General features: G+C 39.8%; 1 protein-coding gene across 9 annotated transcripts in view; it reads right to left on the bottom strand.

Annotated features, from left to right (window-relative positions):
• The window catches only part of mical2b (microtubule associated monooxygenase, calponin and LIM domain containing 2b), a 47,286-nt gene extending 32,284 nt beyond the window's left edge, over positions 1-15,002 (bottom strand). For 3 of the 9 annotated variants that reach the window (XM_026365644.1, XM_026365646.1, XM_026365647.1), the window contains exons 1-2: positions 14,791-15,002; positions 1,686-2,069 (exon numbers count right to left, since the gene is read on the bottom strand). In XM_026365644.1, the coding sequence (XP_026221429.1) occupies positions 1,686-1,949 (264 nt within the window). In that variant the 5' untranslated portion in view covers positions 1,950-2,069; positions 14,791-15,002. Of the gene's footprint in view, positions 1-1,685; positions 2,070-6,447; positions 6,530-14,790 lie in introns of all 9 variants that reach the window. The other 6 variants (XR_003299131.1, XM_026365649.1, XR_003299132.1 and 3 more) reach the window with 4 other exon arrangements.
• Positions 15,003-19,150: the final 4,148 nt, after the last annotated feature.

The following is a 19,150-nucleotide window of genomic DNA, read 5'->3' as shown; positions in this document are numbered from 1 at the left end:
ATTCACAAAGGTCTAAATTCCCTAAGTTGTTTTTTAGGTCAAAGATTCCTCTGAATAATTACAATGATAACTGTGGGACACTCAATATGCGGGCTCAAAACAGTTGCAACTGATTAAACTTTACAGTCTCAATTACTCATTTTATAAACTCAGGTTTATGTAAATGGAATCTAACCTGAACAACACAGGCTACGTATTAGGTATGTCCAGGCAAGGTAAACTACATATGAAATGCTCAATTATACATTGAGTCTGCTGAGAGCAGTTCTCGTGTAAGCTTTTGCTCACGACATATGTGGACTTAGCATATGCTTGATCACGTGATTCAAACAGCCGATTGCACTACTCCAAGATGGACCCCGACACAAAAGATGACAATTTCTGAAGTGCAATTATTATTTGTAAATAAAAAGATCTAACATTGTCTTCAATGACCTGATGGAAAGAAACGGAGCACTTGAGGTTTTTACATGATAGCACTACAAGAGGAAGACAGCTCCCTATGAGCAGCCACACAACAGCAAATTAGATCAGCAGATTTAGCTTTAACCCAATTAACCTGACATGGTTTAGAATCACTCACACTTGCTGCTAGTTAACATAGGAAGGGAGCCCCACTTTGAAACTATGCAGACAGAGGACAGGTTAAATGAGACACAACCATGTCATAACAGAATACTTTGTGTATTTCTATAGACACTCAGACAAAACAATGTTCTAATAAAGTGGTGGAACCATCTAATGTATTCAAGTACTGTATGTAGTACACTAATCTTACACCCCCCTTACTTCCAGACAGCTTTCTGAAGCTTTCCAGCTTTTATTCTGCAACATATTCATTTTGTTGACAAAAATCAGCACAGAAAATATTATTTATTAACCTTTTTGTAACATTGAATACCAATAACATTTTAGTGCTGAGGCAACAGAGAATATTTCCATGGCTGAGCCTTGCACTCAACTCCCCCAGCCATAATGACTCACTGATGCTTCCCAACTGCTGTTTAAAAAAAGGATTTTTTATTTGTTGACTTTTATCTTTAGACCAAATCCAAAGATGCTGACAGAGAAACTGCGTCCATCTCTTCAGTGCAATAAGCACAAGCAACAAACGCAGTTTTACAGACGCCGGGAAAACAGCTGTGTTTATGTTCTTCTGCAGTAACGGATCCAAGTAGTTCTATTGTCATGGCAGAAGATTTCGCTATGGTGGAAACAAATACATTTGTGACTGTCCTGTTGAAAAACCTCTGTCACGCTGAAGAAAGGCACACACTGAACAGTATGTTCCACTCAGCAGAACACAGAAAGGACAGAAAAAACAATACAGCTGATTTTTACCTCTATGGGTATGGTTAAGCATGCTTTAATCACACTGCAAAATGTGCAACAAATGTGTTTTCTCACTTCAATTTAAATCTTTAAATTTTCAATATTTTAAAAGCCTTTGTCTGTGTTCAGCTTTTAACTGCTTCTACGGCCCTCTAACTGAATCTCTGTGGTGTGGAGCTCAGTTTCACAGTAGTTGCAGTACCTGTTAATACTTCCACATAGCAGCTGTATTTCACGTTATTGAAGTTACTGATAATTCCAAACACAAGGCTAGATCTGAACAAAATCTCTTTTACATAACGTGGTAGCAGCTTCAAAATGCAACATGGTCATTTCCAATTTGTCTTTCTTACCCTGGTGCCCTGGCAGGCTTTATTCTGGTCGTAGACCTTGTGCTGTGCCCTTTTGTCTAGCTTGGTCCACAGAGCCTTGACCTTCCACGTGCTGACTGCAGCCTTCAACAAGTTGTAGAAGTTGCTGTGGTCCAGAGGATCCAGTTCCAGCTGCCTGCAGAGGATGCTGAAGGCCTGCAGAGTCCCTTTACATGTGGACGCCTGGACAAAGTTCTCAAAGAGCTGGCAGGCCTGGGCTGTGCGCTCATCCTCCGTCTCACCCATCTGCTCTGTGTCCAATTTCCTCTGACACTCGCTCTGTTCCTCCTCTCCTGCGTCGTCCTCTTCTTCCTCACTGCCGGCAATGGACACCTATGACGCAAATGCAAACATGCCTAGCTGGTTCTGAAAGAAACAAAAGACAACAATAATCTTTAAAAAGACAGACATGAGACTGGAAATCAAATCATCCTAGTACCAGGTGATCAGCCCTATATCATCATCACACATATTAACGTTTAGCTTTACATTAGAAAACATTACATTTGTTTGTTATTTTGTTTCTGTGTCTATGGCTTCTATTTATATTTTCACCACAAACACCACTTGTGGCTTGATGGATAAGCAGACAGGCTATTTCTAAAAGAAAAGAGTTGCTTCTATTGACAAACTCACATAGCATTATCACTAAACTCCGGAGTTCTCAGTTTGAGGTTTTAATGTCATTCTGGTCACTGGTATGGTTTTGATTTAATCTCACCACTTTCATTGTATTTATTTCTAGCACTAGGAGGTGGGTGCAAGAAAAACATACCTACACAGACCAGAGGAGAACGTAAGCAACACAACTATAGCTCACTATGATGCAACTTGAAGATTTTACTCAGACAAAAAATGGGCTAGATTTTCAATTCACTTTTGTGGTAGAATTATAAAAAATAGCTGTCAATGACATGTTTTCATAGTCCTTAACTGCCACTTTATAGCAATTCTCAGCAGTCCCCAAAGCAACAAAAATCAATCATTACTACTTTTAAGCCTCTTTGTTTCATGAGTGACATGTGTAAGGAATGGCTGTAACTTGCAGTGAAAATAAACTGCAAGGGTCAACATGCTGCCACATATAGCCAGAAGTGTCATGTCCAGCATACTGGACTGTATGAGATATCCAGAAGCAGGCCTACACCCCCAGTCAACAGCAACAAGCCTGCAGAGTTCAAACAGCCATTAACTATGCTGCATATATTTTCTCTACAACAAAGACATTTTCTTCCTCCAGCTCCACTGAATGCCTGATGGGATTATACCTGCTCTTAGAGGGTCCAGCTGAGCAGTTATACTGTAGAAGCAGGTCAAACACTGTGACTGCAGGGATACAGACACACAAGCAGCAGGGTGTTAAGGCGCAAGATGCTGAACAGTTCTGGAACACAGAAGATTTAAACAGCTGCCCATGTCCATTATACCCACAATGTACAAACAGCTCTAGGCTCAAAACCATCACGGACGTTCCTCCACTATAAGGAAAATATGTTCCCCTCGCCATCATAAAAAACATCCTGACTCCTGGTTTCTTTGTTCATCTTATCTTCTTCCAAGGGTCAAGTAACCCACATCTGATTAAGGTTTCTAAAAGGTTATAACTGAAATGTCTGCACCATTAGTTTGTCCCACATGACTTTTCAAGGCACAATTAACTTTTAACAAAAGAAAACACAAAAAGAAAAAGAGGTTGTAGGGTCGTATGTCATTCTCCTCTTTCCAGAGGCACTGAACTTCCCCATCAGTGCCAAGTAAAAACACATCCCCAGGTATTAATGTCAATTTAGTTGACAGGTTTTGGTTCATATTGACAACTGAAAAAGAAGTTGACGAGAAATGTGGTCTCTGGAAATGTTGGAATAATTTTTCTTTACTTCTTTCTTGAGTTTATTAGCAATGCATGCATGCATCATCTGCCTGCTTGCCGTCAATGGAAAAGCACCACAGTTTCATTCTTGATGACAGTGGAAAGAGTGCTGGCTCTCTTGCTCAGGTTACTAACTTTAGGCAAAGAGTGTTTAAATGCTCTCAAATGTTAGCCAAGTCTTTCAAGATCACAGGAACAGCTTCTCTCTCTTGACGTTACTTAATAGCTGGCTGTTGGATTCCCTGACTTGGTGACCCTGCATTGCCTTTGTTATAAAAACAGAACTAATTTTTAGTGCTTTACATCTGCAACCAAAATTAAATTGGTTGTATTGTTGACTTTTTGACAGATTTATTCTTGTAGATTTCAACTGCTTTGAGTAGCTTTTAATTAAATGACATTTTATCTGCAGTCACCAATACTTAAAATACATTCATCACTAACAGTTTAACTACTTTCATATCTTAAACATCAACTGGCAGTTCACTTGCTCTCAGCTCAAGTCATCAACTGTTCTATTACTACTTCTATTACCAATACTACTACCACTACCATTCAACTAGCTTTAGCTAGTTTTAAAATATATGCACAAATTTAAATTGTGCTGCCCTTCAAACTATGCTACTTATTAATTTCAAGATATAATGAATTGAAAACTAAAATTTCACATTTTCAGTCAGTACACTTTAGCTGATTTCAAAAACTAACACATAAACTGACACTCCAAATCGTATCAGTGCTTCAAATACTGAAAAAAATAACAGATTTGCAGCCTCAAAATATTTTGTGCAATTTCACACATTTTAAATGTAAATGTTTTAACACCACAAAAGAGTACGCAAGAGCTTCTTATTTTGAGAAAAAGTCTCTTTCGATGCCATACCATGTTTAAAAATATAATCCAATAATGCTTTACTTAAAATGACCCATACCCTACCCAACAACAGACTTATGTTATTTGAAGCTGATACCAAGCATTCCCTGGATAAGATCACTGTCAAAGTTAAGTATGAGATCCCAATCACTGAACGCCCCTCAGCATTATTCTCACTATTACAGTCATGGAATCCGCTGTCCTGGAGCAGCCAGTGGAAGGATACTGTTTCTCATACAGATAAAAGCACTCACATACACATGCATCATGCATGCCTCACAGCATCCAACAGGCCTGAAATACAATCACATGAAAACCAGTGGATAGGAGCTATGTGCAAGGAAGTGCACATCACGGAAAGAGAAAGTGCATGATACACAAGGCCAACACCTGGTTGGACTCTGAATTTGTGCCAGTAACATATCCCACTGCACATAAACAGCCCACTGCCAAAGAAACACACACTTTCCTATAAGACTTTGAGTGGCCCAGTGGGGGTCTCAGATCTCTGCTACCTAACAGTTTGGCAGCAGACAGTTGCTTCTCAATTACTATTAGCCCCTCCAGAGACATGCGCACATACTGGAACTCATAGACCTCTCATACTATTTAATGCCTAGCCAGATATAGTTTCCAAAGCTTTGTTCCTTGTTTTTCTGAAGAAATTATGGATGTTACCTCACCTATCTGCCTGTAGTGAATTTTTCAATAACTTAATATGTTGTAAGGTCGCTTATTACTGAAGAATACTTTATTAAACAAATGAACAATACCTATCACTATTTATTAAGTCATTCACATTCTTAAAGTAAAGGAAAATTTAACACATAGTGACCTTAAAAAAAGAAATTACATCCTGATCAGTTTAAAGGCCAAGTGCCCTACTTGTGTTTGGCTCTGGTGATCAGACGTGACGTTCTATAACTCGCACTGACCCACTGAGTCAGGAGAAAAATATATAGCGTGCATATATAGTGTGCACTGATATGCACAGAGAGCTACGGGAAAGATCACAACCTTTGAAAGCTGTATATAGCAACATCTGGCAGGGTCCATTCTGGGAGCTTTGGTGCAGGAAGTGGTTTTAACTTGGTATGTCTTAGCAAATTTGTCTCTGTCACTGTGTGTGTGTGTGTGTGTGTCTCATATATATATATATATATATATATATATATATATATATATATATATATATATATATATATATATATATATATATATATATATATATATATAGGGTTTTCTGGTAAATACAAGATTAGCACGACACACTGAGCTACTGTATGCATTTCATTTCAATTGCCTTCATTTCTTTGTGTATCTTGTATGTAGGCTACGGACAAAAGAAATCTGGGTTAGTCAATAAATAAAAAAATATTGATGAACAAAAATAACACCAGTTAAAATCAATTAATTAATCTGTGTCTTAAAAAAGGAGGTTATTAACATCTGGCTAAATGAGACTGCAGATGATGTTGGGAACATTAAATGTCACCTTGTTGTGTTTATACTCACACACTTGCAATTCAGTCCTTTCAACCTGTGGCTTTAACAAGATAAGGTCATAAGAGTTAAGAGTTACAACTCACTCAGGATGTCACAAGTCATGCTGAAAAATGGTTACCGGTTGATTTGGCTGAGGTATGAGGAACTGGAGCATACAGTTGACAAGTGGAGCAGGAGAATCGTGTCACTGGACGAGAGACAGGCTCATCATTATCACAGTGTTTACGAGGCAAACCGTTTCCCCTCAGTTTTAATTAAAGGATTCCTTCACCCAAATTATCAATGAAGTTCAAATTTGTGCACCACCTACACTTCCTCACACTGGGTTGTTTCAGTAATATGAAACTGGATGTATGAAGCTCTGGAAATGTATGAAAACAGTTACAGCATATTACAAAAAACAACTTTAGTAAGTGAAACCTTTTGGTTGAGCAATAAAAGTTGTACTTTAAATTTCAAGTGCTGCAACAGATCATTTTCCTCTCTCCACATACCTTGGCACCAGGTGGAGCTGTTCCAGAGATCAACGACCGATATCTATGAAATTCTCCATGATGCTGTCGGTATATTTCCAGTCTGTGATAGATAAGGTGTTCAAAGTATTTTTAAGCACAGCCATAAAAGCCAGGGCACATAAAAGCATTTAGATTTATGTTGGGATATTATATGTTATATGTTATATGTGCAGGACAGGTCAGAAACAAGGCCACATATCAGTGATCATAATTGTTTGATCAGTTAATCACCTACAACATAACAAAACTTTAGCTGTGTAAAGTCAGCAGCCTGTGGATGAGAGTGTGTCTGAGAGAAGGATCAAAGCTGAGTCAACAAGTTTTTGGCCAGGCAGACTAGATGCCGAGAGAGAGAGAGAGAGAGAGAGAGAGAGTAGAGAGGAGAGAGGGAGGGAAAAATAGAGTAAGTTAGAGGGAGAGAAGCAGTCTGTTGAGACAGATAGAGTCAGACAGACAGCAACTGTGCGATGCAGATTCTTTAGTTATGAAATTTAAGGAATTTCAATCTGGCCACAAAGACTTGGCCAGGAGTCGTCCTGCTGTAGCCAGTGCTGAATGTGATGCAGATTATCACCAGCAGCAGATTTACTCTGAACAGCCAGAATGTCAGAAGTGTGATACCTGCTCAGGCCTGCACACAAACAAGAACAGAAAAGTCTGCTGCATCTGAGAAACTCTTATAAGAGTACTGAGAACAATATGAAGAATGTACAACAACATGTTTTCTATAACACAAAAGTAGAAATGTCAAAATTATGGAATAAAGTAATGTTCGCTGTATGACCTTTGCTTTAAACAGTCACCACATTTAGTGAAGTTGTGCACCAGTTTCCATTTTAACCCAGTTATTATAGAGTCAGCATGAAGGATAACAGACAGAAGAGCTGACCCTCTTCACAACTGGACCGTTTGTAACTGCCTATATGCCTGCATCTCTAAGGTGTCCATCAGGAAACTTGATGGACTTGGTGCTCAGATTTCGTTACTGCTGCATCACCTTCTGCTAACAGGCCACATACAGTCAGAGAGAGGTTTGGACAGATCGCACATTTCTGCTGCACTCTCTCCAAAACAACCAGCATCTTGTGAATTAATGACAGATTTTCCGAAAACGTTCTTGTTAGGGTGTCATCAGGACACAAACTAGTAGTAGTCTACTAGTGGTTACCAAAATGACATTTCAACTGATACTCCTACTTCACCTAGTTCACCTAGTTTACTGTGTGCTTATACTAACAATGAAAGGACAGTTTAATTCACTAACATTTTAACTGCAAGTTTCGATACTGCAGCTATTTCAACGTTTTAAGCAGAAGTCTTGTTAATAAAAAATAAATAAAGTTTAAAATGATTCAACATATGCTCCACGTTGCCCTATACTGTTTTTTGTCCTGGATTAAAGCCTTTTTTAAAATGTAAGAATTAAAAACAATCCACACAGTTACTAAATGCTCACAATACCATCAGCATTTCCTGAGTGGAAACAACTGAGTGAATATCTAGAAGCCACATCAGACTGGTCCACGGGCTGAGAGGCACACCCATATTTAACCCTAAAGATAAGGGGGTCTAAGTGGTAGCAAACTACCCATATTTGTTATTCCCTGGGTAGGAGCTTACAGCAAAGTAGAGTGGGCAATAATGTTACAGTAAAGTGCAGAATAGAAGGAAAAACTATTCGTACAAATGTTTGTGGTCGCAAGAACATTTGCAAAGACAGTTGTTAAATCCTGCATTGTTCGCATCAATGTTTGCTATGCTAGCTGGTATCCTTCTGTTTCTGCTGGTGCATTGCTACATGTCTTGGCATGTTACAGACACCAAATATCATTCAGAAGGAAAGCAGTGCCAAGTTGTGATTTGCAATATGTATGTGCGTGTGAAAGCTACTGTTGAAATACAAGTGTGAAAATTATGTGAATTAAGTTTTTCGCATAAAAAACAAAAACAAAAAAAAAAACAAATTAAAAAAAAAAACTTTATTGCATCTAATCTCTCTCCTTTGTAAAAAATAATTGGGGATCCCTAGAACAACAGCTGCATTTCTCACAGATTCAACCACCAACTACTTGCACTGTGCTTGTTGTCTGACTGCAATCAGTTTTATTACCTATATTTTACAGAATGTTTTTCAAATTACAGACTTTTTGTGCTTGGATAAGGACTTAAAAAACCATGACATTTCAACGACAAATGACAAAACTTCCCAGGGTATAAATTACAGTTTCTTATTTCCTGTTACATGAATCCATCCCTAAGCCCCAGTTAAAACTGCTTCTCTTCTTGTTATTTACAAAGTCAGTTATGAGTTTAGTATCCTCAGCAGTAAGCTTTTTTAAGTCTGGCTCAAAAACTGTGAGACCCCAATTTTTATAGTTTGTGAACTAGGTTCTAAGCATTTTAACCAAAAATAGTTTCAAATTATTTGTCTAATTAAGAACCATATGCCACACAGATCCAAACAGCCACTATAATGACACTGATGTCATGAATGGGCATGTACTAAATATAAGAAAGCAAAAATCCCCTAAAAGCTGTTAAACATCAAAAGAGGCAGCATCATAATGTCCCACTGTGCTTTGTTAAGATTAGCACCTAGTGGTCCCTACACCAGAAAGCAAAGAACCTCACGCAAACCTCTTCAGCCCAGTGGCACCATAGTGGAATGACCTCCCTCCCTCTCAACACTCACTCACTGCCAATATTCAACTATGATTACTGCCTCACTCTGCCAACCAGTCAAATTGTAGTTTAAATGCACACCGGTCCAGACTGATTAAGACATTTACGCCAAATATACAGAAATTCCTGTGATATTGCATTCAGTAAAATGGGACAGACGTGAGGTCACAATGACCCTGATCTTTGGCTACTTTATTCGGATCAGGTAATCCTTAAGCCCAAATGGAAGCTTCTTCCAAATTTTAATTAATTCCTTAAAGGTGTTCATGTGATATTGCGTTTGCCAAGAATGGGATTAATAAATAAACAAAATAGTCATCAACTCTTTCTTTGCTGGTCTTGCACTTTTCTCTAATGAAAGTAAACACTTCCTCTCATTGTACTTTCCTTTCAGTGTCTTCGTAATGACTTTCCTGTAGCTATTTGCTTGCTCTGTCACAAGTCACTTTGGATAAAAGCATCTGCCAAATGAGTAAATGTAAAAGTAAGCATTTAACATTTAAAGAACACTGCAGGTACGAACACATCAAATGTAAAGAAACTGCTGTTTGTACTCATACTAATAAAGCAAATAGGTATCACTGGTTTTGCTGGCATCAGTAAAAACAATGACACCAATAAACTATGCTTTGTAAAGTCAAGTCACTGATAATTGGCGCTAATACTACACAGTGTGTGGTTAAACACATAATCAGATTCCTGGCAAAGTCTGTCATATTTCACTACAATAACTCCTCTCTTGCACCCACATGCTATACTTCTACATACAGTGAGGTAAAGCGGTTGCCAATACAACTACAACTGCATTTGGTCTTTATTAAAAATGTCCTTTGATCAAACAAAATGACAATGAAGTCTTCATTGATATAGAAACTATTTTTCAATGTGAAATATTGCACTGGTGAACAAAATGGGGCCTACAATATATACTACACAAAGATAACCCGCTCCGTCCTTGGTCCTGAGTAGTTTATGCCTTGTTTTTGTACATGTTTAGACATGGGCTCTATCAAAACAACAATTTTAATTTTGTAAATTAAAATGTAAGTAGGCTTAAAGTATAATAAAGACCTCTAATATGAAAACCAACTTGACTTTTCAATGACAGTTTTTGCGGCATAGCCCAATTATCCAAAAATATCACCACAATATAAGCCTATGTAGCCAGTAAATGATACTATTGCTTTATTTCCCCAGTCCTACTTCTTCCCTTCCTACTTTAATCTATGTTACAATCAGTCCAAGTCTAATATTTGAATTTTCAGGACCATCACTCTGCACCCAATCCACTGGAGGTGCAGAATGAGCCAAGCCTCACTCTGCACCTCTTAACAAACACTACAGTAGCCTGACTTGAATACCATATGTTGGGTTGTACTGAGATTGGTTTTATTTGGTCCATGTGAGCCCTGAAATCAAACCCTTAATCCCCACAGTATCTCTACTACACACTGTAGAGGTTTGGGGCTGGATTAGGCCTACAACTTGCTGGTAGTTACAACATTGAATGCCACACGTGGCCACATGAAACAGTAACTGGGCTACACAATTACAGGAATGTAAGAACATCTTAGATTTAGTTGCCATCTATTTGCTTGCATTAGCTTAATGTAAAATATCAGCATCGGCAGATAAAAAAATTCTGCAGGTAAGTCATACATACTACACTGAACAGCTCTTACTGACTTTGTGAAGACTTTGTGAAGTCTAGACTTAAGGTTGGTTTGGATTAAACCTAAATCCCTACCTAATAATTCGGGATTTGGACCCATGCATCCCCATATGCTTGAGAAGTATAGGATTAATTAATACGGATTAGACCCCTGTACTGCCCGTCTATAGTATTGTAGCATTATCAAACTGGCCACAACCTACTCAGTCTTTTCAGAGCATTCCAGCAACAGTAAACCCACTCTAAAACATTCTTCCTACACAGTGGACGATTGGCCAAATGTAGACAGTAAATGAAAAAGCCTGGGTTATCAATACATCCTGTTGCCAATGGTAACATTCCTAAATACTGGTTTTCAAACTAAACTTGGAAAAAAAAAAAATCTCTTAGATACTTGATCTTAGCTTGGCCTTTCTCATCTGACAGCAGCCCATCTCAGCCTGTGAGAGTCACACTCGGGGCCCCTGGTGTATTTTTGTCTTCCTGTCCCTCCCTGTGGCCTGATATATGCTGCGACACCCCTTATAAGTCAACCACTCATTCCAGGAAGTGACAGCTTGTGCAACGGCTTGTCCTTTTTGGCCCCCTGGGCACCATTGTACAGATAAGTATGAACATGAAATGGTCAGAGATCAAGATCTCAAAGGCATGGCAGTAGGAAATGAAGACCAAAGTAAAAATGGGGAGGGGAAAAAAGGGGAAAGATATTAACTTTAGTTACACAAAGAATCTCTATCAGGGTTAAAGCCATAAAAGTCCACATGAAACACAAACTGTGCCGTCACTTAACAGGAACTAAGGGACACAGTTAATGAAGACAGCAATTACTATAATGTGGCATGGGAGACACGATTATTATGATGCAACTTCAAAAACAGTAGCACTGCAGTTAATTAAACAGTACTTGCATATAAAGATGAGCCAAATCAGCACTAATTGAATTCATGTGCAACGCTTTGAAATCAAGTTTTCAAAGCACTGCTCATTTTGCCTCCAGGTTTGAGTGTCCCATCTATGATACCTATGAAGGTATTATTTATATTATTTAATCTATGACATAATAATTTCAGACCAGTGTTTCTCAAATACAGTGGCAGGAAATAGTCTGTGAACCCTTTAGAATGTTGTGGTTTACTGCATTAATTTTTCAAAAAAAAAAAAAAAAAAAAAAAGATGGTTGAATTGAATTTGTGTCTTTATTGAAAACAACCATAAAAACCTCATAGTGCTAGTGGAAAAGTCTGAACCCTTGAAATAATGAGGTCCAAAAAGCTAATTGGAAAAAAAAAAAACATTTTGTGAGTGGGGACTACAGCTACTTTCACTGACAAAAAGCAACAACCTTCTGAGTTTGCTCCGCACAAAAAGAAGATTCTTATTTCGAGGTATGGCTCAGAGGAGCTACAATCAAGAACTGTTGATTTAAATAAAGCTGGAAAGGATTACAAAGTGATGTGAAATACTTTAGAAATTCACCAGTCTACAGTTAAACAATCTACAAATGGAGACACTTTTGAACTGTGGGCACTCTACCAAGAATTGCGTGGTCAGTCAAAATAATCCCTAGAGCAAAACAAACACTCATTAATGAGGTAAAGAACCAACCTAGAGAGACAACCGAAGATTTGAAGGCATCATTGGAACTGGCTAACATCCGTGTTCATATGTCTACAGTAGGTAAAACTGAAAAAGCAGGGTGTCTATGGCAGGACACCACGGAGGAAGCTGCTGCACACCTGAAGTTTGCCAAAGAGCATACTGACACTGCACAGGGCTATTGTCAAAATGTTTTGTGGACTGATGAAACTATATTGAACTATTTGGAAAGAACACACAGTCCTACATCTGGTGTAAAAAGGTCACTGCATATCATCATGAAAACATCACCCCAGCTGTAAAGTACGGTGGTGGAAACATCATAATTTGGGTCTGCATCAAGGACTGGCCAGTTTGCAGTGAATGAGGGAAAGATAAATTCCCAAGTTTATCAAAAAATTATTCAGGATAATGTGAGAATGTCTGTACATCAGCTGAAACTTCTGTAGAAACATAATTGCTTCAGAAAAACAAAAAACGCCTTCTGGAGTGGAGCTCAGTCAGAGCCCAGACCTCAACCCAACAGAGATGTGGAATGACTTGAAGAATATAACAGAGCTAAAGCAAATGACAAATTAATGCAGAAAGCCATGAAATTCCAAAAGGTTTGCATACTTTTTCTTGCCACTGTAGCTGCATCACAAAATCCGCAAACTGACTCTGATCGGATCTGATTTGATTCATTTGGGCCACAATGTTTTGCTGTGGACTGTAGGAGATTTAGGAGCATTTTATTTCATCCCCACTGCAAAGGAGTGAGGATTTTTTTTCTGATGGTGTATCTGATGACAGATAATAATGAGATTAGTATGGCTCCTCAAATGCCCCCACTGACTGTACTTAATTTCTCCACAGCAAGTTATTGATGTCAGCACAGTCAATGGAAATGTTGCATTTACAAATGTTGGTTCTGCACTGGACAAACATGTCCATGCAGACAGCTCCATTTTTGGAGCTTATGTTTTTTTCTAACAATCAAACAAGAAAGCCTCTGGAAATTCGAATCCCAGCTCCCATTATATGTTCTATGATCTGGTCTTGCAGTGTGTGGAAGAAATAAATCATATTTTAAAAAATAAAACAAGAAAGATCAAGAGAAAAGGCAGAATTATACCTGTTGTTCAGTGTTGCGTAAAAGGAAACTTGTAAAGGTGCACATAGTTTAAATAGTATTAATGACACAGAACCAGTAGGAACCATACACGCCTGTTTTTGCAGTTTCCCTTGTTTAAAACCATCATTTAACAAGGATTAGTCTAAGTGCTGGACCTCTGACCCTTTAGCTCTTTATGCTGACCAACACTCACTAACTGTAAGCTACTTGCAACAACTGCTCTTCTTAATGCTTATTCACCTAAAATCCACAATCCATATGTACATGTCCATATGTACAGCATGAGTGGAGCCATTAAAACATATGTACTGAGTGAATGAATGCAGGATTCCCAGCTCTCTGTCCTTTAAAACAGCAGCAGCAAAGCACCTAACATTCTGCTTCCAAGCTGGTGGCAAAAGGAAGACGCAAGGCCAGTTCTCTCACCATTATCCTCCTCCTCAAACATGAGTTCACAAGTACTGGAGTTCGAAGATGAGATGAGCCTCTCTGCTTGACTGGATTTCAGGTCTCAGAGGTTGTGAAGCCACCTGCTACAGACAGGAATCAAATGGCCACATTTGCAGGCTGCTGTCTTAAATTAGACTGCATTAGTTTGAGCTGGGTGCACCTAGCAAACTGCTATATGAGTGTACTGCAATATAAAAAGCTGCAAAGTCCAAATGCAGGACACAGCTTCTGAGGGAAAATCACTATGATGCTAATGACGTGGGCTTCCTTCTCCAACTTTGTCTCCTTTGTCTCCTAAGCCTTTCTTTATAGCTTTATATTATGTGTATACTCCATTTGAGCAACCAGTGTCCACAGTGAGATACAATTAATAACCACCCCTCTCCTTTGATACCAAACCATAGAGCTCACATCTTTTACATTACACGAACTAATCATTTTACTGAGGCAAGTTTGTCACGACATCAAAAGAATTTAATTTTCATTTAAATGCGTGTTAATATTTCTTCTTTACCCTGTTTTTAAAACCCTGTGAACAGACTGCCCCTCTCCAACCGTGGCTCTGGGCCCTGTCCGCCTCACCTGTAGTGTCACCCAATGAGAAATGATCCATAAAGCAGCAAAGTGCCACCACAGTTAGCTTCAAACAACGATTATGCACAGTCAAAAGAACAAAAAAAGAAAGAAAGAAAGAAAGAAAGAGAGAAAGCTCTTCCCTGTCAGCGTGAGCTCGGTGTCATACCAACTATTTCTAAATATCATTCCCGGTACGCGCTCAAAGAGGAGAGTGCGTCTGTCAGCTCCTTACCCCGAGAGTCAGCCGACGAAATAACAGCGGTCCCGCTGGGGTGCTCCGGGGGTTTAATTCACAAAATGTCGCTAACAGAAGTCACAAACTGTCCTCACGGCTCCGTTAACACATTAATGTGAGCGCTGCGCTTCTCTTTCAGCGACCTGCTCCTCACATGACGGCTCAGTTACAAGTGAGTGTGCGGAGCTCCCTGTTGTAGACGAGCATCGAGTCCCGCGACACGACGCCACTTCCGGCTGGGGTCCGTCCACAATAAAGTTCTTAATGAAGCGGCCAAGTTCAACAACTAAAGTAAATTCATTTAATTAAAAGAATACATTGTAATAAATGTTTATTTATAGATTAAAAAAACAATCATGTACGGATAATTACTTTTTTTGCCACAGCCTAAAATTATTTTATGTCTCTATGTTTATATGTCTATAAACATTCTAAAAACTAAAAGCAAACTAAAAAGTATTTTGTCAGGTACACAAATTATTTTAACAAAATCGGAAAGCTAAAAAGTTACGTTCCTTTTCCCATAAATAGGCAGTTAACTGTAGACACACTGTGTTAAACAAGCGTTCATGTGGTCTGTGAGACTCCCATAGCCCACCAGAATACAAACTCTAAACCACAGAGCAGAAAACTTCCCCAGGAACCAAAAAAAAAAAACAAAAAAACAGAGAGGAGCAATATTGTGTATGCAGTCCAATGCAGTGAAGCGTGTTCATAACTCTACATTGAAGACACTAAACACCTGACACACAAGAGGTTGGCCCAAAGATTACAATGATGTGCACATTTTGGACAGAGAAGATAAGTGGTTTAAGAGAGGGGTGAGGGAAGCTTCAAGTGCATATAAATACACCCTTCCTCTACAGAGATGGAGGCCTTAGACGCAACCTATTAACCAATAACCAATTAATTGTTCTGCTATTTCATACATTTCCAGAAAAATCAAGGCCACACTTATCAACTCAGTGATGTGAAAGGCATGCACATTACATCTGCTCCTAGAGGACAAATGTGTGGTCTCCAACCAACTAGAGACAAGACTGATGAAGCTACTTGGATGAGTAGTGAAGTGTTTCAACCTAACAAGAAAGAAGTACAGTTGCCATGATTCAATTCCTGATTAGCTTAATATTATTTGTTGAAGCAGTAAAAACAATAACCTAAACAGTAAATCAACTATCAATTTTTTTGCTGTCTAAAAATCTTGCAAAACTGTACGGATACAGTTATACTACTTCATGAATACGTGTTCATATAAAGACTAAAGCTAAACTTTTTGCAGACAATTTAGCATATAGTATATTTAAAATAATTTCATAACTATTATCCACTGAGTGTTTCAATTTAATGCTCACTACTGAATGGACTTCTGAGTCTACATTATAGTGTGAATAGATGAACAAGGAGTGGTCTAACACAAGCACAGTCTATATGTAAAGTCACAAAATAGACAACAGGGATTCCATATCATGTCTTGTCGCCAGGTATATCATTGTTTAAATAAACAAAACCTCTAATGGTCAACAACAATTTTCAAATGATAAATTCTACTGATGACGTTGTCTATCCGGACTATAAGTAACAACCTATAGGCTCATAAAATGTAAATAAAATCATAAAACAATCATAGAAAATGTGAGATTTTAATGACACTGAGCAACACAAATCTAAATAAAATAATCAAATCTATAATAAAACGTATGCAGCAGTCATGCCTGTGGATACATACTGTATAATTTTATTTTTAAGCGCTTGTTTTATTCTGACAGTACTTTTTCACCATGTCCTGTACTCCTGGCTAACTTGACAAAGCTGGTGCAGAATTTGAAAAAGCTTTATATTTCAACTCTCCTAAACACATCCAATTAGAACTTATACATTACATGACTGTGTTTTTCTCAGTCCACATTTGAGTCACAGAGTGGACCAGCAGCAAAGCAGACACTATGTGTGTCTAAACATTCCTCAGTAATGATTAGGACTGTGGATAGTGACCTGACACATGTCTGTGTCTCACGCTGCTCATGAAGAGGCTCTGTATTGTAAAAAAATGTTCAACACTTAACAGGATTTACAGGACTGTGCCGCCGAAGGTGACTCCTCGTTGGCGGAGGAGCTGAACCTCTTCTTCAGCCGCTTCGAGGTAGAGCAACCAGACACACCCCCACATCAACATCCTGTGGCCCACAGCAGACTCACCATGAAAGAGCACGAGGTGAGGGGCGTATTAAGGTCCGTCAACACAAGGAAGGCTGCTGGTCCAAACGGCGTCTCTGGATGAGTACTAAAGGACTGTGCAGGCCAGCTAGCTGGAGTCTTCACCAGGATTTTCAACCTGTCTCTGGCCCGATCTACTGTCCCACCATGTCTGATGTCCTCCACCATAGTCCCCCTACCCAAGAAAACACACATCACCAACCTCAATGACTACCAGCCAGTTGCACTCCACAGAGGATGCCATAGTCACAGCCCTCCACACTGCACTGTCCCACCTGGAGCAGCAGGGAAACTATGTGCGGATGCTCTTTGTGGATTTTAGCTCTGCATTTAACACCATTCTTCCCCACAAATTAGTGAATAAACTGATGGACCTGGGACTTCCATACTCCACCTGCTCTTGGATCAAGAGCTTCCTTTCTGGTCGCAATGGGAGGGTGAGAGTGGGCCCACACACTTCCAAGGTCCTTAGTCTCAGCACTGGCTCCCCACAGGGCTGTGTGCTGAGCCCCCTGTGCTACACCCTGTACACCTACTACCTACTGCACTCCTGCTCACCACAGCAACACCACCATCAAATTCACAGATGACACCCCAGTGGTGGGACTCATCTCAGGGGGGGATGAGTCTGCCTACAGAGATGAGGTGGAACAGTTGACGATGTGGTGCAGGGAGAACAATCTGCTCCTTAACACATCAAAGACCAAGGAGGTCATTATTGACTTCAGGAGGAGGAAAACTGATGTCTCTCCACTGTACATCAGTGGGGACTGTGTGAAGAGGGTGTCAGACTTCCGCTTCCTGGGGGTCCACATAGGGGAGGATCTAACCTAGGGGAGTACACACCTCTGAGCTAATAAAAAAGGCCCAGCAGAGACTGCACCTCCTAATGGTACTTAGGAAGAACAAAATCTCTCAAAGACAGCTGGTGTCCTTTTATCAATGCGCTATTGAGAGCATCCTCACGTACTGTGTTTGTGTATGGTTCAGCAGATGCACAGTGGCTCAGAGGAAAACTCTCCAGAGGGTCATTAAAACTTCACAGAGGATCACCGGTTGCCCTCTCCTCCCTCTGGATGAACTTCACAGCTCCCGCTGCCTCAAAAAAGCAGAGAACATTCTCAAGGACACTACACACCCTGGACACTCTCTCTTTGAATTGCTGCCATCAGGGAGAAGGAAAGATATATATATATATATATATATAGGATATGTGAGATGATTGACAATGGATCAATAATCTTAGTCGTTGGCAGAATGACAGCAATTATATGACCCCTGAAGAGGGGCGGTAACACGACTGCTTGCTGCATCCTGGAACAATGCGTTGAAGGGAGCGGGACCCTCTGACAGAACTGCTTGCTAGATGGACCAACAAGCTGCTCACACGGTTGAGAAATCAGAGGGCGTCGGGGGGCTTACTGTGGGTCCGTGTGTCTAACCGTTTGTGTAAAATTTGACCAAATCAACACAGACACCCACGTCGTGTTGCAAGTGACCAGCTGTGCACAGGTGACAAATGGCCAAGGGTTTGAACTTTCCATCTCAAACCAAACTTTTCAATTCGTGGCACCTCCACATCATGACTGAGCGTAACACCTCCAAAAAGTGCTAGCAAGAATGAGCAGCATGGCACGTGTTTTTGGTGCATTACTGTCTCTTTAATGGTACTGTACCTGTATTTGTATTTTGGTTAATGGTCCTGGAACAAATCCCAGGTACTGCATTCCAGAGCCTATGCCCCACACACATTGTGCTGTCAATGGCTGAAAAGCAGGCAAGAAGTCACACCGGCCAGGTGCTGTCAGCCAGGTGACGAGGTGGTATGCGTCATGGGCACCGTAACGTGGTTGTTGTTTTGAAGCTGAAAAAAGGCGCAGGAAAACATCTCTCTCTGCCAGTTTGTGCCAGTGGCCAACCTGTGGAAAGCTGCAAAGACAAATCCTCCACAGACCAAAGACGCGTGTTCACGATAGCCTGCAATTACAACTGATGTTGTCTGTAAATGTTTGAAGAGAACCGGCCCCATGAAATTTTGATTTGAGTTGGATTCCGAGCCAGCCCTTGCGAACGTCTTGGGGCTCGATGCTGTATTTCACATTGTTCAGATAGCACGCGCTCTTAGTCGTTGAGAACGTTA

This window comes from Anabas testudineus, chromosome 6 (assembly GCF_900324465.2).
Source record: "Anabas testudineus chromosome 6, fAnaTes1.2, whole genome shotgun sequence".
In the NCBI taxonomy this organism is placed as follows: domain Eukaryota; kingdom Metazoa; phylum Chordata; class Actinopteri; order Anabantiformes; family Anabantidae; genus Anabas; species Anabas testudineus.
This window is presented reverse-complemented; position numbering and strand designations above follow the sequence as displayed.